We start from the raw sequence: 24,661 nt of genomic DNA, 5'->3' as shown, positions 1-24,661 counted from the left end.
TATTTTCTAATTAAGCGACACTTATTCCAGTTTTAATTTATAGATTGTACAAATTTAGAGTGACGTTTAAAAGCCTTGGGTTTGGGGGCAGTGGAGAAAGGTATACCACAAAAAGGACTGCATACCTTTCTGTTTTATTTTTTCTTATCCAAAGACCCTCACACATTAAATTGCTCTAATATTAATGACAGATGTTGCTTAGGTTAGAAAGCAAGATTCTGACACACTTTTACACTTGCAAAAATCTGGCTGTCACCATCCCTTTTGATGAGGACGACTGTGATTTAATTACCAAGGCTTCTTCACAGAGATGAATGAGTTACTGTGTATTTGACAAGTCAGTGATATCAGCACATTTACATGCTAGGAAAATGCTGACAGAAGTGGCTTGAAGACAATGAACATTATTACCTTCAAATGAAGACTGGTGAGATTTAAACTCAGGCCCATGCTTTTTTGCTGGGGGCAGAAAGGAAGAGCAATGGGGCTCTTTTTACCCCACTTGGACCAAAATCGGGGGTGTGAGGGCTGTTCTCTGTACATCATTGCTCACTGCATGTGCTAAGAAGTCTCATGTCCTAGGGATGGTCCATTTCCCAATCTCAACTAGAAAAGGTGACATGTTTGTCCGTCTTCATTCCAGTTAGAACTGGAGGCAGTTTCTTCATACACTGGAAGGATTGTGTAACATCTCACCAGAAAGAAGCAAGTAAACCCACAGGTATGCTTAGCTGGAACCCAAAGTTCAGGAACACACACCTTGATACACAAGAGGCATTTGCATTCTCATTGGGAATTTAAACATATGGAAAATCTTGCTGTTGCTGTTTTTCTGATTATAGATTGTATGGCAAGCAGCCTGTAAGAGACAACTACGTATATATGGCTTTAAGGAGACAGTCATATGATTTAGCTACCTTCAGGGCAGGATAAATAGCTTTAAAAAAAAAAAAAAATTTAACCCCTTCAGTGAATATGCCTGAACTAAGGTGGATTTCTAACGGCTCCCACTCCACTTCAATTTAATAGCAAAACCTAGTTTTAACATGAAAATAAAATGCAGTACCTTTTCTCCGTAGCCTCTATCTTTGGTCATCATTTCTCTGAGGGTCTGTAGGACCTTAATGCAGAGTTTCTCCTCATTCTCCTCTAGCAGCTGTTTAGTGTGCTTTATTAACCTGAATGGAGGGGAAAACCACGGATTACAGCCCTGAAACGATCTTTAAATTAAAAAAAAAAAAACACACTTGACAATCAACTTATTGTAACTAGTCATTTAATGAACAAATATTTACCAAGGGCTCCCAGGTTAAACAGGCTTCCGGGCCTTCCCTGCACTAAGAGCAGCCCGTTGGTGTCTCAATAGTGACACCTGCTGGTCGGTAACAGCAAACAGGCTCCCTGGCCACGGGTCGGCCCCACATAGTGGAGAAATGAGATAGAGGATGGAGAACAGACAGGGGCTCCCTCAAATCAGCTCATTTAGGAAGTGCAGCTATTTATCCACTGAGGATTGTCAGTAATGTGGCTAAAATATGCCAGGGGTGTAAAAAAACCTCAGGAGTATGATGGTTGCAGCAAACACACTGTTCTCTTGGTCCAGTCTTATTCTTTGAGGGGCCCAGAAAAATAAGAAACTCAGGCAGAGCCCATGCTCAAGCTAAACAACCAACCAAACTCCATCTGATGATGGAGATTTCTGGTGACGGAACCAATTGTTTCTTCTAGATTTTGCCCCAAGGCGCAAACTAACCAACTACAAAGCTGTTAGGAAAAGACTGTGAGGCCCTGGTAGGTGAGAGCTTTTTGAGGGCACAAAGGCCATGGCTTGTTGAGTCTGTACGGCAGCTCATGGTGGGCACCCTATCCACACGTGTTGAATGGAGATGAACAAACGGGCATGCAGTTCAAAGGAGAAATTTTCACCAAAACAAGTGTCAGTAAGTAGGACTGAACCTACACACTTACTTTGGGAAGGTCAGAACAGATCCCTAGCACGGGACCTTGTACTCATCAAAGTCAAAACTCAGGCCAGCCCCTCCTTCTTCAGGAACCAGTGCTGTGTCTGGCCAGTGGGATTCTGCCCCTGAGCTCCGCAGAGAAAGGGGCTGCTTACTTGCAAATGAAGCCACCGCTTTCACACTTTCTTCTGGCATCTGTGTTCTCCGGGAAGAGCAGCTCAGGCCTGTGGAGGACGTCCACCAGCACAGATAACTCGGCCTGCACCAGTGGCCTGAGACGGTCCTCCAGGGCAGAGACGATGTCCTGGAATGGAAGCACAGCCTTGGTGAGCAGCTTGGGCCACAGCTGACTGCAGGAGGGTGAGAACATTCATTTCTGACCTAAAGCATGACCACAGACGAGACTGGGTTAGACTAACCTTAGCACCGTCTGGTATTTGCCTCAAATTATTAGACATTGCCCAACGGTTACCTGAAGCATTAGGCCCTGACACAGAAAACAAAGTGATAACAAGTCATCATTCCCACCCACCCTGTGAGATGGTCCTTATGCTACTTAAGGGATCATTCCACATATTTTAAAATACGATGCAAAAAGGACGTTCGACAACATGGAAAGGTGTCTACAATATGAGTGCAAAAAATGGTCAAACAATAGTATGGACTATATGATCCGCTTCTTATAAACAACATTAATATCTCAAGGATATGCAGCAAACATTATTAAAACATCATTCGTGGTTTTCTCTGGGTGGCGGAACTACGGGTGAGTCTAGTTTTCTTCTATGTATCGGTTCTTGTGAGTATTGTCAAATTACTTCCAATGAGCATGAATTATTCACATAATAAAAAGTCATATAAAAACGAGAACACAAATGAATGAACATGCTGTATCAACATGCTAAATACATGTACCCTGAGAGCATGATGGTCTTCAAATGCAAAACACATAGCTGTAGGAAAGGAAAACAGAGAGAAGTTGAAAGAGCAGCAAAACCAACACAACAAACACCGTATAAAGGCAAATGGCAGAAAACAGATGAGAAATTATCTTCAAAAGATGCTCAAGTCTGCTGTCTGGCTTGCTAACTCAGAACCAAGGCATCGGCATGCTGGCTAAGAAGGACAGAACGCAGCCTACTGGATAAGGAGGAGCCGTTAACCAAGGAGATCTGCATGGAAAGGGCCACTTTCATTGCATTCGTCTCAACTGGGGACCCAAATTTCATAGGCCGAAAATTCATAAAGAATTGGGTGATCCAGACCACCCAATTTCTGGTGATCCAGAAACTAAAACTAAAACTTGTCAATACAAGTTTACTTAATCTTAGATTTAACAAAATCTGTAATCACGCAATAATATTTAGGATGCGTTAAAGAATGCGTGAATGAATCAAACTATTTCTTGCGGGGAGGCGGGGGGACAATTTTCCCAAAAAGTTTGTACGAGTACATTGCCACATCCCTTAATTCAGAGTGACTTGCACACCGCTGTCAAAAAGAGGGCCGCTTTGGCAAAATTCTCTCAGGGTTTTGTCAGTTTCCCTACCAGTTTCCTCTTAGAAAGCACCCAATCTCCCCTTCTTCAAGAGTCACTGGTCCTAACTCTGGCAAAATGTTACTTGCCTCCAGCATTTGCTTGAGATTGAAGGAGTTCTTTGGCATCGTGTTCATGAAATCTTGCATCTTTTGCCAGGTTTGAACTTCACATTGCAATTGATTTGCATTGTATTGTCAAATGTATAACATTCGGCAATCAGGGAAAGACCAACAAACAAGGATGGAGAAGCGATGGGCAGAGGGAGATGCTAGTGTTAAGTGAGGGGGTATGTCTGAATGGGGGTTAATTATATAAGCGCGCCCTTTGCAACTTAATGTTCTCACATTATGACAACTTTTGCTGTTCTGGGCAATCTCCTAACTCCAGGGACTCAGACAGACAATAATTCATTAGATAACGAGGATCCCTTTAGCCACTGGCCAAGTCTTTAAAACAAGCACTACCTAAACTTATGTATTTTATTCTATTCCCCAAGAGTATGCATAATAGATCTAAGAAGAGCCCTGGTATGTTTCTGCAGCCACGGATAATTGATTTAGTTTGAGCAGGAGAAAATACGGTGTGTTCATACAGTTATGAGTCTACAATACAATAACTTTCCTCTTTCTAAAACATAGTGGGGTCAGGAAGCACTCCATGAGGAACCAAATTACCTTTGTTTAAGAAGCGGTTCTGTCACAACAAGGCTGAAATTCTTCCCTTGACCTGCGAAGTGCTGCCCACCTCCCCAGCTCCATGGGTTCTGGCCACACTAACCTTCCTGTGGTCTTTGTACACACATGCTCTCTCCTTCCCTTCCACTCCATTCTTTAAGTAAGTCCTACGGTTTCCTGGTCTCGGTTCCAATGCTACTTCCTCAGCAATGCCTTCCTTGACCACCAGCCCCAGTTCCAGGCAAGATTAACGTCCTCATCAGTGCCTTTCGTAGCACTACTCATTCCTCTGCAGCGTTTGCCCCTCCTGCCATTTTACTTTTATCTGTGTGATGAGTTGATTAACGTTTGTCTCCCTTCCAACACTTGAGAGTCTACGAGGGTTAAGGTTACTTCTGGTTTTGGTCATTGTATCCCCCATGCCTAGGGTGGGGTTGATGAATGAAACAGTGAATTCATTCGTCTTTAGGTAACTTATGTAACCTTCAGAGGTTCATTTACTTCACCAAATGATAATAATTACTACAGTCATAACAATAATAATAGTAATAATAATTAGAAGAGCAGCTCCCTGATCAAGTGCTCACTACCTGCCAGGCTCTGTTCTGTGTGCTTTATGTGTATTGTATTTTCCAAAGATGGCCATCACAGTATAAACTATCTTGCACGCTCTTCTTACAATGAGTCACTGACATCCCTTCCATCAAATGGGGGTCCATGTCCTCTCCCCTTGAACCTAAATGGACATATGTCACTGCCTTGACCAAGAGAATATGACAGAAGGGGTGCTATGTGATTTCTGAGGCCAGGTCATTAAGGCAAAACAGCTTTTACTTATCTCTCTCAAGAGAGACTTATTTGGGGACCCAGCTGCCATGTTGTGAGGAAGCCCAGACCACATGGGGAGACAATGTGTAGATATTTTAGGTGACAGCTGAGGTCCCAGCTGACAATCAGTATCAACTGCCCAACATGTGAGTGAGAGAGATTTCAAGATGAGTCCAAACAGAACCACCATCTGATTGCAACTGCATGAAAGGACTCAAGGAAGAAATACCTCACTGAGCCCAGTAACCTCCAACACTAAAAGAGCATAAAACAATCGCTGTTGTCCTTTGTTAGGCAGGCAAAGATAACCGCAACATCTTGACTCTCTTAATCTTCATATCAACCCCGTGACGTAGGCGTTACTATTATACTATTTTACAAGTTAGGAAACTGGAGAAGTTAAGTAACTTTCCCAAGGTTATGCACTTCTAAGCAGCAGAGCCACAATTTGAACCCAGGCACTGTCCTGAGATCACGCTCTTCACGACTGCACCATTGCACTGAGCTCATCTGAAGGATCTGTGATTCTCCAACTGTGGTCCAGGTACCATCTGTGAGAAAATCACCTGGGGTGCTTGTTCAAAGGAAGATGTTAATATTAAGATGTATGTTTAAGTGTTTAACATCATCTAATTCTCACTACTCTCCCTTTTAACAAAGGGAGAGCACATTTCTTCATAGGTACTAAGAAAAAAAAAAAGAGCATATCCTAGCTAGAATTTAATAACACTTTTATTTTCATTTCGCTCATTTTGATATAAAACTTCTCTCTCAAGTCATGATTACACTTGTTTACCTACTAATTCAAGAGGCTAAAATCCCAAGGTGATGAACAAAAAGGAGCTGTTATGCCCTTATTCTAAGCATCTTCTTCTAACACTGATGTACTCCTTCCTAATAAGAGAGGAGGGACTTCTTCATAAAGAGATCTGTAAATCAATGAATAACCTCTAAAGACCATGACTTTGTCAGGAGCTTTTCTGGTCCCAAGTAGCTCTGCACTCCTAGCCCCACAAACATCATTGCATTCGACTGTCCACTCACCATACTGTGGCCAACCCTGGATTTTCTCTGGCTTCAGGAAGCACTTCTGTGTGGGGAGCCGTCTTAGGCCAGGCTAAGGATCGCTTCTGTCAGCACCGGGCATTACCTGCAATCGCTCGATGATATTCCGGTAGTCTCTGGAAGCTGCCAGGACAGAGTCTCTGCGAGCTGCATTGCGGGCCGTCAGCCGCCAGTTCATGGCAGTTTTCTGCACGATGTTGTGGGACTTGAGGAAGAGGTTGTTGACCTGGCTGTCCAGGTCCACAGGGATGGCAATGGCTCGGCTCTTGGCTGTACAGGAGAAAGGGGACTCGTGAGCCTACAATTTTGATGGGAGACACCCTAGAGACCGACAACTCCCCCCCACCATCCAGCAGGCAGATGTTTCCACGCCTATAACGTGAGTGTGGACATGGAGTAGCTCAACTGAACTTCATAATCTGTTAGGTCGGGTTTTCCAATGTGAATTCTGAGGGGCAGCAGCTCTGAGAGAATTTATAATGCTCCAAGGTCATACGGTTCAGGTAACTCAAAGTCGAAGTTCAAGGGGCTTCCACAATGAATAGCTTCTTAGGGTCTCAGATGTGTTCAGACATTTTAAGAATTATCAAGACAGGGAACTCAGTTGGCCAGTAAACTGTTTTTCTAAAAATCCTCCAGTTTGGTATCCTTTCAACAATCTACAAAATGCTGTGTCAAGCCAAACAAAGTACAAAAGATAATATTTACAATGACATAAGCTAGTCTTTCCATATAGGCTCTTGTATTTTTTTTTTTACTTCCTTCAAAAAAGGACAATTCCAGTCCCATCATGAGAAAAACATTAGTCAAATCCACAGTGGGGTATACTGCAATAAAGTTGTTAAAAAAAAAAAAAAAAAGTAACCCGATGAGCAAGGAAAAAAAGAAAAAACCCACAATGGGGGACATTCTACAGACACCTGACTAGGACATCTCAAGATTGTCAAGGTCACAGAAAATAAGGAAGGTCTGAGAAACTGTCACAGACCACAGGAGACTGGGGAGGCATGACAACTAAATGCAATGTAGTAGCCTACACTGAATCCTGGAGCAGAAAAAGGACAATAGTGGGGAAAAGTGGGGAAAACCAAATCAAGTCTGGAAGTTTAGTTCATAGCAATAGGCCAATGTCAGCTTCTTAGTTTTGACAAACGTAGCTGGTAATGGAAGATGTTGACAGCGGGGGAAACTGGGTGAGGGATATATGGGAACTCTTGTGTCATCTTGGCCACTTTCTTATAAATCTAAAATGACTGCAAAATAAAACAGTTAACTTAAGAAAGGAAAATAACGAGACGAACAATCCTTTTTTCCATACGTGAAATCCAACAACATGGAAAAAACTAAGACAACTGTTCCTTCTCTTCAAAACTTCATACCAGTAGAAGCAAAAAAAGTGCTGGGGTTAATGGGTTGTACAGTTTTCATGCTCTGCTGTTTCACAAATACCAGCCCTCCTTGCCTTTCCTCATCACGGCCAAGACTATGAAAACATTTCCTCTCTCTGATGATTACTGGGCTAGGAACTCAGAGATCTGCCCAAGTTTTAACCAACAACCTTAAGTTGCAGGATCATACATGGGCAGAATTTAGGGCTATCTGGGGAGCCCATCTCAGAACCCTATTTGAGAGATATCACACCACGAACCTATAATCTGGTACGTACACACTTTCAAAAGCCTAATCTCTTTCTGTGAAATAGTACCACGTAAATAATAAAAAGACACGAATACCTTCCATATGAGTATAAAGGAAACCAGGCAGGGACGACTGAAATCGGGCAATGAGCCCCAGTAAACACAATCTATACTTGCTGGACAGCTACTCAACAGTGCTAAGAGCCCCGCTTGTCTTTTCTGGTGTCTGCAGAGATCTTAATAGCTACTAGAGACAGACAACCCTTCTCAATTTAGGCAGGAAGATTATCCCTTTGCATTGCATAGCATGTATGGGGGGGGGGGTGGAACAGGGCAAAGCAACAGAGTCTGACAAGCTCCGGGTGAAGGGAACAGTAATGGTTGTAACTTCCTTTCAAAGCGGCCTAAGAGAGGTGATACAAGGTTGGGGGGAGGGAATGGAGAAGCATTTATCATCAAGAGGCAGAAGAGAGCAGTGCGCCATTTCTGAGAAAGGGCGTTCCACAGGATTGGACATGTGCTTTGCACGAAAAAAAGTTTCCATGTGGTCAAATATGTTTACCGGATTAAACAAATCACTTTCTTGAACAAGGGGCTTCCCAGGGCCTTGAATAAACTTGAGCTCTGTGACTTGCCAAGAGTTGCCTAACATTTAACCGTGGAATCTTGTTTTTCAAAGCCTATCTTTCTTTGGGACTTGCTGGCTCTGGACTTTGGCAGGTGCTGGCTTGGAAAGATGAAAAGGAGGTTTAAGAATCAAGAAGATCTCAGTTCCAGTTCTGGCTGTGCAGCCTCCCGGGTGCGGAAGCCTCACAGAGCTTTAGAGCCACTGCTCCATCCAAGGTGGCCTTTATTACCACTGGGCAATGCATATTCATCATGTTAAATCCAACCTGAGTTGGTGTCTTACCTACATCAGAGAGCACCCGAATGCAGCTCTCCACTGAGGCCTTCTGGCTTGGCATGAGCCAGTTGCAGTGGTAAACCCTGAACACACCTTGCAGCAGCTGCACAAAGACGGGCTGGCGAGTCTGCAAGAAAGAGAAGCCAAGAGGAAGGCGACGTGAAGACTTTTATTTGTGACCGATTGATACGCTGGTCAGAAACAGACACTGCCTTGAACCACGGGTTCATGGACCCTTATGCAAGAGTGGGAAGGGGTGACCAGTGATGAGCTGGATTCCAGAAGTGGCCTGGCCAAGGGAGAAAAAGTCAGAAGCATTTTAAGGCAATGCACAAACTTCATGCTAAGTCTGACCACCAGAAGGCGAAGCAGAATATCACAGCCTGAAAACAGGTATTCTTGCCTAGCTACCAACTGGCTGTATGACTGTAGGCAAATCACTTTAGTTCTCTGAGCTTTAACTTCGTGCAATATATAAAATACAGGGATTGAGGCCAATGAACCCCCAAAGTTGTTTCCAGATGTTATATTCCATGAGTAGAACCTATATATATATATATATATATATATATATATATATATATACTTTTTTTTTTTTTTTTGTGGTACGCGGGCCTCTCACTGTTGTGGCCTCTCCCGTTGCAGAGCACAGGCTCCGGACACGCAGGCTCAGCGGCCATGGCTCACGGGCCCAGCCGCTCCGCGGCATGTGGGATCTTCCCAGACCAGGGCACGAACCCGCATCCCCTGCATCGGCAGGCGGACTCTCAACCACTGCGCCACCAGGGGAGCCATAGAACCTATAGTTTTAATCAGCATCAACAAACTGGTTAGTGAATCTCACCTAGAATGCTCCTTACTTCTTTATTTCTGGCCGTGTCTTCAATGACATAAGGAGAAGCTAGTTCTCATGGTTACTCTTCACAAGTGTTCATTTACTACAGATCAGTACTTGCAAGTTAACTACAGAGTAGGATTTATTCCTCTCTATGATGGTATAAATTTGTACTCATTTTAAAATAAAGGAACTCAAACTACGACTTAATCAATTTGACATTGACTTCCTAAGTGCATTTGCAAATTATAATTTTGGCCTTCATTCAAAGCTACCTGGACCAGAGTAACATTAGACCTGCAAGGCAAAGGTCACTGTGTATGGTAAGCTACTCCACTGGTCTTTAATTTTTAGGAGAAAGTACTTGCAGATCCCTTCCGAAAAACAGGAGGAGTTAATACAGCAACGAAAAAAAGTACAGAAAAAACTCTAGAGAAGTTTCTTAGATAAAAGAACAACAATTGAAAAGTGCTAGGGGAAAGGAAATTTATTGTAAGAAATTAAAACAGGTTATGATATCACTTATATGTGGAATCTAAAAAAAATGATACAAATGAACTTATTTACAAAACAGAAATAGACTCACAGACATAGAAACAAACTTACGGTTACCAAAGAGGAAAGTGGGGAGGGATAAATTAGGAGTTTGGGAATAAACTATACACACTACTATATGTAAAGTAGATAACCAACAAGGACCTACTGTATAGCAGAGGCAACTATACTCAGTATCTTGTAATAACCTATAATGGAAAAGAATTTTAAAAAGAATACGTGTGTGTGTGTGTGTGTGTCCGTGTGTGTGTGTGTGTGTGTAGAACTGAATCACTTTGCTGTACACCTGCAACTAACACAACACTGTAAATCAACTATATTTCAATTAAAATTTTTAAAAATAAAACAGGTTAATAAAAATTCAGAACCTCCTCTATAAACACCATTCAGATAACTTTCACTTATTAAGTACCACACACTTCACTTAAGAGCTCACTGGGGCCTTGGTAAGTATCCTATGACAGAGGAGTTACCTTAATAACACAAATGAAAAACAAAAGCTCAGAAAGGTTAAAATAAAGCATCCAAAAGAACGAAGTGATGGCCAAGCAGTGACTCATCGTCAGGGCTCTCTGATGCCCCAAATCTGTGCTCTTTCTACTAAGTTCACCTACAAACCAGAATCTCATTACTTTCTTGAGGGAGTACTTTCTGTTCTGCACCTCACAGCCCACCAAGACAGTCATCTGTGTTACTAATAGAGAACAGGAACACAGGAAGCCTGAGAAGCCCTGATACTGAGCTCCTGAGCCCAATGGGTCCACTGAGAGCAGCTATCTATTGAGAACACTTCTTCCCTGCCTGTCCCTGTGCTGAGTGCTTTACACACACCTCATCTGACCAACCCCTGACCCCGTGAAGTAAGCAGTGGTATCAGCACCCACCCTACTGGCTAATGTGCGTGGAGTTGGGATGGGAACTCAATGGCCTAACTCAAAGAAAACGAATCCTTCGACTAAATGAATTCAATTGAACCAGTATTTATTGAGCATCTGCTCTATTCCCATCTGGCCTCTGAATAAACAAAAGACGAATAAATCGGCCAGAGGAGCTGCTTCTTAATTATCCATTTTAATGGACAACCTGGGGGCATCAGCTCACGCGACCTCTTGGGCTAATGAACATGGCTGCCCATCACCTTCTTCCTGAGATTCTTCCCTGCTTAGTTCTTAAGGCTCTGCGTTGCTCGTGAATCCCATTCTGACTGTAAGATAACCCCTTGATCTTCCTCTGGTCTCTTTAACAAACTGTCCTTAATTATCTGTGCTCTGCCCAGGTCCCTTCTAGTTAACCCCTTCATTTTCCCAGCTGAGACTTGAACTAGCCAATGTCTATAATTGGACTTTACCACTTCCCTCTCCTGAGTCTCCCTGATTCATTTAACTCACTCAACAAATGAACATGTACCAGGGGCCAGGCACAGTGCTCGAGATAGAACAGTATCTGAGACACCTCTCTGCCCTTCCCACTGTAGCTTGCCGTCTAGCAGGACACAGTACAAACTGCCAATTATTAAGCACCTACTGTGTACCAGGCACTATGCTATATTTTCATAAACATTAACTCTAATTCTCACAATAATCTGCAGGGTTGATACTATAACCCTGTTATAGTAAGAAATGGGGTTCTGAAGTTTCAACATCTACCCAAGTTCACAGAGCTGGGAAGGGGTGGAGTGAGGATTGGAACCCAGCTCTGACCTGCTATAAAAGCCTCCAAAGTTCTGTTGCTGCTCCCGGATCCCACATTTCCAGCTGCCTCACGGACATTCCACTGGCACCTTAAATGCAGCACAGCCCAATCCCAGGCCACCATTTTCCTCCCTCACAAATGTGGGTTAAAAGAAGGGAAGGAAGGAAACAAAACCAGGAAGGAAGGAAGGACGAAGGTACAAATCTACCTGGGGAGCAAGACATAGGCTTTTCAACAGATAAAGTAAGACATGTTAGGACAGCTTCAAAAATAGTATTCCTTGAAAATAAATATTCTAGAAATCCAGCTTGGACTTTGTATTTTAAATATGCTTAGACAAGCGCTTCCCTGGTGGAGCAGTGGTTGAGAGTCCGCCTGCCGATACAGGGGACGCGGGTTCGTGCCCCGGTCCGGGAAGATCCCACATACTGTGGAGCGGCTGGGCCCGTGAGCCATGGCCGCTGAGCCTGTGCGTCCGGAGCTTGTGCTCCGCAATAGGAGAGACCACAACAGTGAGAGGCCCGCGTACCAAAAAACAAAAACAAAACAAAAAACAAACAAACAAACAAAAAATATGCTTAGACAACCTGGGCCTTGCTAGGGACTTACATAACATTTATGTTGAAGATTTATTTCTCTGACCACTCCTGCCTGTCAATTGGCTTAAAACTGGTTTCAGAGCAAGGCAGTGGAAGGAGACAGCAGGGGGACCAAGATGAAAAACCAAAAATACAAATTCCTGTTTAATAGTTTCCATTAAATTAATTTGATTGGTTTACTCTGACATTTGGTTTTGCAATACTGTTTCACAATCTCTAGGAGAATGGGTATTGCCATAGCAATTGCCACTATGCAAGTCCAACCTGACTAACCAAAGCAGCTGGCTCTGTAGAACAGCACTTGGTAAGGAGCACGTTCTGGCCTCCAGCAGCTCATGTGCTTGGGATCTAACAAGTTCCTGTTGCCCAGTTACACAAAAACTATGTACAGATATTCTAAAAGTCGCATTCTAACTTTATGATACTTTAGAGCAGGGGTCCCCAACCCCCGGGCCACGGACCGGTACCTGTCCCCGGCCTGTCAGGCACAGAGCCGCACGGCAGGAGGTGAGCAGCGGCAAGCCAGCGAAGCTTCATCTGCGGCTCCCCGTCGCTCCCATTACCGCCTGAACCATTCCAACCCCCCACCCCGTGGAAAAACTGTCTTCCACGAAACCAGTCCCTGGTGCCAAAAAGGTTGGGGAGCGCTGCTTTAGAGATAACTAAAAGCTAGCAGTGAAGCTCAATTAAATAGAAGGTTACCAACAGTCCCTAAGAAAACATATCTTACTAAAAATTCCGTAATTCAAGTTTCAGAGTCAGACAGGCCTGGGTTGAAATCATTGTTTTGCCAGTTAGTAGTTGTGACCATGGCTGAGCATGGTGATTAAATCCTCTGAGCCTCATTTTGCTCAGCTGCAAAATGGGGCTAATACCACCTGTACTAAGCTAATATGAACTCCTTTATATAGGTAATGGAATATAGCAATATCTAATAAATGTACCAGTGATATTATACTGACCATGAATCACTCTTCTCTTGGAGAATTTACCTTAAGATTATTTGTCTACGCTCCAACCACCCTAGGCCACCCATTAACCCCAGGACAGCCTCCATTTATTTGCATGACAAGGATGGTGACTCTTGCTCTTCTGACCACCCGAGACCAAGTCTTGCTTTCATTCTGCAGGCTGTACACACAGACCTGCAGCAAGACTCCCACAGCCACGGACCCAGACGTCAGTTCTAAAAAGAAGAGCGATTTTTCCAAGTAAAAGAATAATAAAAACACCTCCCAGATCCTTTGGAACTCTAACTACACTGACAATCAGCACGCAGGGCTGCTGCACTGCACGACTCCAGGGGACTCCATGAGAGCAGCACGTGCTGGGGCTGGTGTAACGTGGCAGCCCTGCTGTCAAGGCTAAAGGACTTCTCACTCCCACCTGCCACGTACCCCTTCTGGTGAACTCTAGGCACACACTTCAAGTTAAAATGGAGATTTCCAGACATATTTTTAAAAAGTGTTAATAACACGCTAGCATTTATTTGAAAGTTGCTTCTCTTTCTAAGATTGGAGGTAAGGAATCAACAAGATTAAAGGGGAGGGGGAGGGAAGAAGGCATTTTAAGGAGAAAATCAACAACCAGCAGAACCATCTGGTACAGAAAATCATTCTCAGGTACTTGATTATCCAAGGGATCCTGTAAAAACCACTCTTCACAAAGAGAAAATCATCTGCAGCAATGCTTTGCAGAGCGGCTCATCTACAGCCGCTCAGTCCCGAATCCGCACCAGCTCCAGCTGCCAAATATCTATTGTGAATACCCTGCATCTATCAATACATTTGTATTTCCTACCTGCAAAGTCGTACTCTGGTCTGAGAAGGGAGAGCTGAAGAACGTGGTAACGATGCTCATGACAATCTCGGTGACATACCTCTCCAAAACTGAGTCTGCATGCTTCCTGTCACTTGTGTTGTTACAGGCCTGGAGGACAAATGGACACTTTAGACATCATACCAAAACCTGCACACCAGTTGTAAAATTAAGAAATCTGTGACTACTCCTGCTAATTACCCTTAACAAAGGAAAAGGAAAAGCCTGCAAGTCAGTACTTCTCCCCTTAAGAGACAGCCATGATAAAAAAATAAATCATGGAAGAAGAGAAACAGATCAACTTGGATATCATGGTGTGGCATCACAGAACATGAAAATTGGTGTGGGACCTACAAGGCCATCGCTTCCCAATTCCTACCAACTTGCGGCAAATCTAAAACCCAAAAGGTGGTAAGAGGCATCATAACTACAATTGTCTACATTGTCCCTAAAAGTAAACTGTTTAAGCCATTCATCTTCTCTAGGCCAGAGTTTCCTAAAGCATATAATTAAGATCCTGAATCAAATATTACCACTGAGGACCACTGTGCATGATATTCTCCAAACCTAGAACACTCTTCCATTCAATCAAAATTCTGCTGATATGCAGTACTGTTGAAAATAGTGGCCTGTGACTCAGGATAACTGTATACGTTTTCAGGTGAAGAGAGACTTCAGATTTCACCTGGACTCTACATAATTTCGCTGTGTAGAATAAGATTAGAGATTTATCAACAGAAGAACAGGTTTTAAAAATTCATTTTATTAAATCAAGTCTTATTACCAAATTCATTAGCCCTCTAATTTGAGATATAAAATTGTATATAATAAAAAATTATGAAGTAAGGGGTAAAACAATCAAATTTTATTAGCTATCATGCTCTGAGCCCAGGGATGAGCAGTTTGTGGACACATCCAGAGAATGAAGGTGGCAACAGATTTTACAGCATTTTTGAACAATTTAAGGCAGGGGTCAGCCGAGTTAAGTGCTACTGGCTGTTTTTATAAATAAAGTTTTATTGGAACCCAGCCATGCCCATCTGTTTACCGACTGCTATGGCTGCTCTCATGCTAGCAGGGCAGAGTTGTAGTTGTGACAGAGACCGCATGGCCCACAAAGCCAAACATGATTACCATCTGGACCTTCACAGAAACTTGTCAGAGTCCTGATTTAAAGGGGCAAAGGAGGCCTGCCATTTCAAGCCTGAACCCCCAGATTTATGGGATTAAAAGACTAGGAAGAATTTGAGATAAAAATATATACATATTTAAATAATACATCAATATATATATATATCTGTGACACCAACACCCGGGTATTATTAAACATAGTCCTTCATTACAAGGAAAGTAAGTTCTTTCAGGCTCCTTGTCTCACACTGGGAATTGTACAGTCAGGAGAAAATACCACATTCTAGCGTTCTCCAATGCACCTTTTTTTTTTCTTTTTAGCATCACAACGTTTCTGAAATTGGTATTCATCTCACAATCATTCTCTCAAGGACTGAATTACTTTCCCCCCACGCGCCCTCCCCCCGAACCCTACCACCACAAAACTCATATGAAATCCATAAAGCGCCTTGTGAGGTCGCAGTCCCATAGCTTTAGAACCAATATTAAGCTCAGCGCAAAACCAAACCAAGAGTACTGAAGCCCACCCCGAAGGCTGGGTCAGGAAAGCAATAGACGGAAGGTGACAAGCTTTGCAGGATGCTCGACACCAGACTGTAGGAGATATCATAAACGCTCACACTCAGGAAGGTGTCCTTTGAGGAAAGACTTATTCTCAAAGAAACGAAAAGTTTATAAATTTGAGTTTAGTATGTCCCAGGTTATCATTCACAAATCAACCCATAAAGGATGAGATGACAACCAGAAATAATCTACCTTACCTGAAGCTTGACGAGTAAAATCTATTCTCAGCTAGGAGTAAAAGGGTCAAGAGAAACGAGACGTGTGGAAAGACGAGAGCCAGGTGCCTCCTTGTGCCACAAATCAGCGAGGTGAAATTACGTGACTGCGTCCTTACAGCTGCACAGGGTGACCCAGACACACACGTACCCCCTTACCCTGCCTCCTTAGCTCCAGAAAGACTTACCCTGCAGATGTCCACAAGGAAATTCTCAAACAATTTCCACATGTGATTACTGGTATAAATCTCCTTCATTTCCACCTCCGTATCCACATAGCAGTGATTCAGGAAGTTAATGTACGCAATTTTAACCTGGAAGAGAGAAACAGGCTTTTCTCAAAAACCAACTTCGTACATGCAGGATTGATTAGTTCCCTCATTTTAATAGTGACAAGGATGGACCATGATGGTCATTCCATTTTTCCCTGCACGCTTTAACTTCTATGATTTTTTGATATTCAAAATTCACTATTATAAAATTCAAAAACAAAGCTTTTGGAAGAGAATATGTTCATGACCTCAAGGTAAAGAATGGAACAAGGGCTTCCCTGGTGGCGCAGTGGTTGAGAGTCCGCCTGCCGATGCAGGGGACATGGGTTCATGCCCCGGTCCGGGAAGATCCCACATGCCGTGGAGCGGCTGGGCCCGTGAGCCACGGCCACTGAGCCTGCGCGTCCAGAGGCTGTGCTCCGCAACGGGAGAGGCCACAACAGTGAGAGGCCCGCGTACCACAAGAAACAAACAAAAAAAAAGAATGGAACAAAAAACACTGATCAGAGAAGAGAAGATGGACACGTTTCACTACATTAAAGTTAAGAACTTCTGGGACACCCATGGTGGGTCCAGTGGTTAACACTCCGTGCTTCCACTGCAGGGGGCATGGGTTCGATCCCTCATCAAGGAACTAAGAAAAAAAAAAAAAGAATATCTATGAAATGGCACTGTTACAAGAGTTAAATGACACGATTTGGAAGAAGCTGTTTGCAATGCATATCCCCACAGAGAATTCCTACAGATCTGTGCGTATATGATGGCCACGCCAAAGGAAAAACAGGCAAAAAATCGGATCTGCTATTTACTTAAAGGAATATCAAATCTCAAAAACAACACATGGAAAGGGATTGAATCTCATTTAGGAATCAAGCGGATAGAAATTAAAACCACTATGAGATATCACTATACACCCACCAGATTGAAAACAAATATATACTAATAAAGGGTCTGATAATAGCAAGGGTTGGCAGGGTCTGGGAGCAACAGGAGCTCTGGGGGAGGGGTGGCCACTGGAGTAACTGCTGGAAACCACTCCACATTATCAAGTCAAAGGGAAGAAATGCACCTTGTATGATCCAGCACTTCTAAGTATACCCCCTGCAGAGATGTGTACACGTGTGGGCCAGGACACACGCACTGGTCCTAACAGCCAAAAAGCAAAAATAACCCAAATGAGCATCAACAGACGTACAGAAAATCATATTGTGGGACAATGACACAGAGCAATGCTCCAAAGCAAAGGAAATGAATACAGGTGCGTTATTTCAGGATGGATGAATCCTAACACCACACGGCGGTACAGGAAAAGTCACAAAATAGTGCATAAAGGAAGTTCAAAAGTGGGCAAAACTGAATTATACTGTTTAGGGATGTACAAAGAAAACTACATAAGAGCCACGTCACAACTATGCCTCCATGAGGGAGCCCTCTGGGGGAGGCTGGGGACTGGAAAAGGACACAGGTGGGGAATGAGGCACATTTCCTGACCTGGGTGGTGGTTACACAGCCGCTACCTTTGTAATTATTCTTATACTGCACAAGTCACGTTTATGTACTCTTCTGTACTTAGGTTGTATTTCAAACAAACATGGGCAAAAAAACAAGCTATTATACCTCACTTATGCATAATAAGAGAATGCAAAGTACAACTATATCGAAATACCACATCCATATATCAGGGATATGAGAATCCAAATATTTGATAATATACTGTATAAACCAGACTGTGAGAAAAATATAGTATTTTATTTCCTTCTTCTTATTATTATCACATTATATAATAAGCTGGTTCAACATTCATGGAAGACAATTATGGTACATCTGTACAATGAAATTTTATACAACTATAAAAAAGGAATGCAGAATCTCTTTACGGACTGATATGAAAAAAAGAATGTACCTGGAATGTCACCTTTTGTGTTAAAGGGGGGGGGCGGAGAATAAAGTATATATATTTATAAATGTTTTTATGCAAAACTCCGGAAGGATACACAAGAACCTAATAAATAATTTTCTGAGGGGTGTGGGGAACAGGTAAAGATTTTTCATAGTTTACTCCTTTATGGTCTTTGCTATTTGAATTTTTCTAAATGTATTAACTTTTCCAAACATTAATCTAAAAACAGTGCATATATTTAATATATACTACATATGCTATATATATATAAATGTATGTATATTTAGTTTAAAATATAAACTAAGAGTATATATTTCAAAACATACAAAGATAAAATATATACTGTATGATCCATTTTTTGTTAGTATATGAATAGGGAAACAGAAAGCTAGAAGAATTTACTTCAAAAACCTAAGAGGTATTTATTATGGGCAGTGAAATGGTAGATTACTTTCATTTTCTTATTGGTTACCTGTAGTTCCTGAATATTTTATAGTCGACATTCATTATTTTTGCAATACAAGTTTTTGTTTTAAAGAATACACTTAACAGAGTTAAGTTTTACATTGGTGTGAACTGTATCTCAATGCACCGTTCTTCTCATTTCTGAGAAGTTCATTCAGGTCAATGCTCTTTGCTCAACACGTGGAATCATTCATTACACAGAGCTGAAGCCCTCCAGCAGTTTCCCATTCTTCTTCAAGGAGACAGACGGAAAAATTTACTCCCCCATCATTCCTCTAACCCAAAACCAATGCTCAAGAAGATGCTGTTTCAGCCAATGCAAATCTCACAACAAAATGAGCTGCAGGTGTCAAAACTGTGAGGTCCCACCTAGGTCAGCGGAAGACTCCCATCCAGCCACAGCCCCACGTGCCACGAGGAGAGACATGAGCAGGGCCCACCCATCCTGGGGATAGAGTCGCTCACCTCGGGGATGCAGTCCTCGTGGGTCACCACACGGACAATGTCATCCAGCGGGAGCAGGGAGTTGCACTTGATCTCCGTGTAGACGTTCTTGCCCTCTGTGCACACGGCCAAGAGCTCGACCAGGTGGATGTGGTACATGAGAGGGCTGTTCTCATCCATCCGGTCCCGTTCCGACCTCATCATCTGGATCAGAGTCTGGAAAGAGGCTCTGTCGTTGTAGAATACGAGGACATCCTCTCCTGAATTAACCAGCTATAATCAAAAGAACAAGACTTGCTTATAGCACAAGTTTGCAGGGATGGGGGAAGCATTAAACAAACAAATCTATTCACAAAGAAAGAGATGTTCTGTTAGCATTGACTTTCCAAAACCAGTAGCACCTGTACTACTGAACTCACCTAGATTTCATTCATTTATTACTAAACAACTACAAATCTTCAGCAGCATCATTTTCATTCACAGATATAAAAATATCACAACAGTCCTAAAAAACTATCAGGGGAAGAGAAAGTCTACATACCAGCATTCAGGTATCTGGTAAAAATGTAGATTTCAACCTTGCACTTGTATTTCCAAACTAATCATTAGGCAATGATTTTTGTTTTTAAAAATGTTTCCATCTCCTTTTCATGCCTTATAAGTACTCTTCTTACAACTCTTTCACACGCTGCCTTATTTCTTCACAATCACAAATTATCCAATCCTAATTAAGATACGCCTTCCTTTCAACACTCAAAGAGTCAAGGCATTCCTATTCGTAACTTGTCTCCCGGGGACTGGGGCTTTTCATAACTCTACTTAAGAATTAATCAATTTCACCACTGCATGAAATACAAAAGATCCAAAAAGGGCCAGCACAGAAGTCAAAATAAATATGGTCAATATTATTTACTTAATAATAACTAACCTTTATGAACTCTGATTATGTGCCAGATACCATGATTACTTACAACAGCGACTCGAGTAGCACAGCAGACTTCCAATAAACGGTAGCTATTATTGTCATCATTATCTGATTTAACCTGCCTATCAGCTCCTCAAGTGAATACCGCCATGCCTTCATTTACAGAAACCCACACTGAGTGTTTGAGAAGTCAAATAACACATCCCGAATCACACAGCCAGGGACATGGTACAGCCAACATTCGCATCCCAGGTCGAGCCAACACTTTTAATGACACTACGCCACCTTTCACTGAAATCATATATGTAGATAAGATTATAAACCCAAGTGTTAAGTGGATTTACTTGAGATTCCTTTTTTTTTTTTTTTTTTAAAGGTGGAAGGATGGATGAAACCAAGCATATGCAGACGCCAAAGTTGTGGGAGTGACAGAGGACCTTCCTGGCCAGACAGCATACATGGGACACAGACGTCCCACAGAGAACCAAGGGTGACTTTGCCCCAATTCCACTGACCAGCTTCTCCTTGAGAATCATCAAGCAACAATTTTTCCAGCTAATTAATTTGGTGAATAATTTTTTTTAAAAAAAGTCATATAATCTACAAGAAAGGATGCTCTGGCTCAAAAGGTTCTACCCACATTTAACCTCCACCCACTCTATTTTGGTTCAGGATTCCTGGGGGTGTTTTTCCCTCTCAGAAGAATCCAAGCCAATGATCCTTAAAATAAATAGAATTATTGCTACAAAATCCTAGATCAGACTCTCGCCTGTATCTATAGCTTAAGCTCACAAACACATGATTACACACACTTACACACACACACACACACACAATTACTTTCTGTCCCTTCCTATGGCTCCTGGACAGGGTGCCAGTTCATACCGATAAAAATAAATAATTTTTAAGCTCCTACAGAACACCAGAGGAAGATATATAGAAATCCACAGTTGTCACCTCAGCCATGACCATGTCCTGGCACTTTTTGATGAATTTCCCTTCGGCCTTGACGATCGTCTGCAAGAACTTGATGTACTGGACATTTCGACCGTGAGTCTCGATGCAGTGAACAAAGTGCTGGACGACTCTCTCGTTGATCTCACTACACAGCTGGAAATTGTTCATGAAGATGTGCTGCATCGTGACCGCCTCCAGGATCTGGCACAAGAGTGAGGGCGGGGGCACAGGCACATGGTCAAAGGAAGGCCAGAGCAGAGGACCAAGTGAGAAAAAGAAGAGTCCACGACAAACACAGAGAGGGGGGCATTTAACCCCGTGAAAGCATCTTTCTCCGTGCTCGCTTCTGTACCATCTTCCTTTTTACTCAACTTTTTCAATAAACACATAGGGCACTAAACTCATCATTAGTTTTCTGCTGAATGAATTCCAGAGGGACCATCAGCACCCAGATCAAGAAATAAAACAGGCTGCCTTTATGGTCCACCCCCCATGTTTACCACTATTTTGACTTGCACAACCATAGATTTGTTTTGCCTGTTCTTGAACCTCATGCATCCTCTTCTACCTGGCTTCTTTTGTTCAACGTTACTTTTGCATGTTGTCATCCACATTGTTGCATGTATTACTAGTTTGTTTCTTGTCACCGCTATGTACATTCCATTGCATGACTATACCACAATGTATTGATCTGTTCTATTGTTGATGGGCATCTGTGGGAGTACCTAATTTTAAGAGTAAGTAGTTACACAATTCTTACGACAAATACGATGAACAGTATTCATATAGTGAACGAATAATGAACAGTGAACAGTGCCGCTCTGAACATTCTTCTCAATGTCTTCTGATAAACACAATGTATGCGTCTCTGTTGGCTTTATACCCAAGAGTCGAACTGTTGGGTTGCAGAGTTTAAATATGTTTGGCTTCGGAAGATACTTCCAAACAGCTTTGAAAGATGTTACCAATTTACATTCTACATTACAGCTACTCTGTATCCTTGCCAACACTTAGTAATGTCAGTCTTTTCATTTTAGTTACATTTTGTTGCACGCATCTTGCTTGATTTACATTTCTCTGATGACTAACCATGTTGAGGGCCTTGTCATATTTATTGGCCATCTGGATAACCTCTACTGTGGAGTGTCCCACTGTTAAATTTTTTGTCCATTTAAAAAAGTGGGCTGTGAATTTCCTTACGGACTCTCCTGAGTTTGATACCTATTCTGGGTATGAACTCGTTGCTGGACTCGTACGCTGTGTCTTCTCCCACTCTTTGGCTTGTCTTTGCTAACTTAATGGTGTCATTTGATGAATAGAAGTTCTTAATTTTAAAGAAGTCCAATTTGTTGATATTTTCCTTAATGACTAGTGCTATTGGCATACTGTGTGAAAAAACTTCCCTTTCCACAAGGTCATGAAGGTATTTTCATGTTCTCTTCTAGAAGCTTAATTTTCTACTTTTTACCCAGACTTACTGAGTTATTGGGTTTTATGACTAGCATGAGGCAGGGGGCTTTAACCTTTTCATTTTTTGCCTTTTCTTTTTCTTAACATGACAAAGAGGGAACATTACCCTACAACGCAGTAGTCCTCTTCCTGGAAAGCTCCAGCAGTACAGATGAGTGAGTGTTTCTGTGTGTTTCTGTGTGTGTACGTGAGGGTGTGTTCATGTACAAAGATGTTCTTTGCAGTACTGTTCACAAGCCAAAATCAGACACTGCCTAATTGTCCATTAATACAGGAACGGTCTAAAAAAAGTTACAGCCATTCTACAGAATGCCATTTAGCCATGAAAATGAATGAGCAAAGTTTATATATTTTTCACTTGCAAAGACAGCCAAGATGTGTTAAGTGAAAAAAGCAAAACGCACAACAATGGGTGGAGTGTACCACCATCTTCTTTTAAAAAAAGCATATTACACATTTAATATATTTTTAAAAACATATTTAACTAAAATGTAACATAATTATGTTTTACATGGATAGATGATGTTTTGTATAAACACAGAAAACCTGATGCGTGACCTTAGGAGGTTGTGCCTGCACTGTGAGAATGAGCACTTTGCTATGGCTGGAGTTTGATGTAATGAGGACTGTTATTAAGAAAAAACATCAATTCATCTTACCTTTGCATCTACCACCTCTTCCCCCCTCCTTCTACCTTTTCTCCCAAAAGGATGGGGAGTATTTACATCCTCCTGAGTGTTGATCAAAATGTTCCCCGTTGGAATGAATGTTGCCTCATAACAAGTCCCAGCGGCCACAACAGCAAAAGAACAAGGTGTTCTTGCTTCCTGCTTCCCCACCCGCCTCCCCACACAGATGTCCAGACAGGCCTCCAGTCTTACCCCTGGGTTGAGAAACAGGTTTATATGTTTGTGGAGCAAAGCCTGATTCTGCTGGTTGCCAGCACAGAAATTCTGCAGAAACTCGTGAGCCAGCCTCATTATCTCCTGCATCTTGGTGTCTTCGGCCTGTGTGGAGCGAGAGAGACAAAAACCAGGTTGAAAACAGAGCTATGCCTTTGACTAGAGAAGGTCAACAGGAGAAAGCACTGATCTCTAGGCCAGGAGGCCAGCTTCGATGACACCTCCATCCCCTCCGACTAATGTGGGGCTCTGGGGGTGTTTGCTGGGGGCGGGCTGTGTGAAAACATTGGGGGACTGCACTGCTGACCCTGCAAAGAAGCCAACAAGTTGTTTATACTTCACGGAGAAAAGTGAATTCTCTCCCACTAGCTTTGGGCAGAAATGAAATGATTTTATTGGGGAAAAGGGCAATAGAGAGTGAAAGCTAAGAGGAAGTGTCTGGAATTCCACTGTCTAGCAACGGCTGACATCTCTGAACTCCCTACTTTTGAAACTACGGACGGACAGCAGATGGGAGCCAACTTCCTCAATGGCCATAAACCCACACCTCCTCAGCTCTCGGGCACACATTTTTAAGTTGCCTTAACCTGTGGACACACTAACTTCTGGCAGTAGCTAACATGGCACAGTGGAAATCTCTTTAGATTCTAAGTTAGGGCACAGGTATCTGTCTTAACTCCTTTCCCTGTCACTTCAGGCACATTATTTAACCTAAGACTTAGTTTTCCTACCTATAAAATCAGGATAATATGTGTCTCAGGCATTTCACATGGTTGATTACGATTTTCTCATTTCATATATCAAAAACACACACTCAATAAGCAACAAGGATATATTGTACAGCACGGGGAAGTACAGCCATTATCGTATAATAACTTTTAATGGAGCAAAATCTATAAAGATAATAAATCCCTTTGCGGTACCCCTGAAACTAATATAATATTGTAAATCAACTATGCTTCAATTAAAAAAAATACACTCAGTATTTGTAAAGAGTTGGATGCCTATGACAAGATAATTATGTAAAACCTCTTGCCACTCTGCCCAGCTCTAAACAAGCCACCATTTACAATAGTAAAAAGGCCCCAAATGGAAATCATCCCTCAGATCCATAGAGCCCGCGTCATCTTCCTAAGTCATCGCACATACTTCGCCACATTTCAAGGGCCGGAAAGTGTAGCAGTTGGGAATGCAGGCCTTGAAACCAGGCTGCCTGGCCCTTATGCCAGGTCTACAACTTCCAAGCTGTGTGACCTTGGGCAGGTGACTTAACCTTTCAGTTTCCTCATCTGTAAAATAGAGCTAATA

At 42.4% G+C, this 24,661-nt stretch overlaps 1 protein-coding gene across 2 annotated transcripts in view; it reads right to left on the bottom strand.

The window, feature by feature from the left end:
• Nucleotides 1–24,661, bottom strand: part of ITPR1 (inositol 1,4,5-trisphosphate receptor type 1) — a 321,065-nt gene that overhangs the window by 121,715 nt on the left and 174,689 nt on the right. For both annotated transcript variants that reach the window (XM_079933479.1, XM_079933480.1), the window contains 9 exons: nt 23,333–23,458; nt 20,982–21,182; nt 19,121–19,372; nt 16,207–16,332; nt 14,091–14,219; nt 8,616–8,736; nt 6,154–6,338; nt 2,117–2,265; nt 1,067–1,178 (listed from right to left, as the gene is read on the bottom strand). In XM_079933479.1, the coding sequence (XP_079789605.1) occupies nt 1,067–1,178; nt 2,117–2,265; nt 6,154–6,338; nt 8,616–8,736; nt 14,091–14,219; nt 16,207–16,332; nt 19,121–19,372; nt 20,982–21,182; nt 23,333–23,458 (1,401 nt within the window). The remainder of the gene's footprint in view (nt 1–1,066; nt 1,179–2,116; nt 2,266–6,153; nt 6,339–8,615; nt 8,737–14,090; nt 14,220–16,206; nt 16,333–19,120; nt 19,373–20,981; nt 21,183–23,332; nt 23,459–24,661) is intronic.

The sequence above is a fragment of the Stenella coeruleoalba genome (genome assembly GCF_951394435.1).
Source record: "Stenella coeruleoalba genome assembly, chromosome: 10".
NCBI classification, from domain to species: domain Eukaryota; kingdom Metazoa; phylum Chordata; class Mammalia; order Artiodactyla; family Delphinidae; genus Stenella; species Stenella coeruleoalba.
Note: the sequence above shows the minus strand (reverse complement) of the source record. Positions and strands in the feature narration are given on the sequence as shown.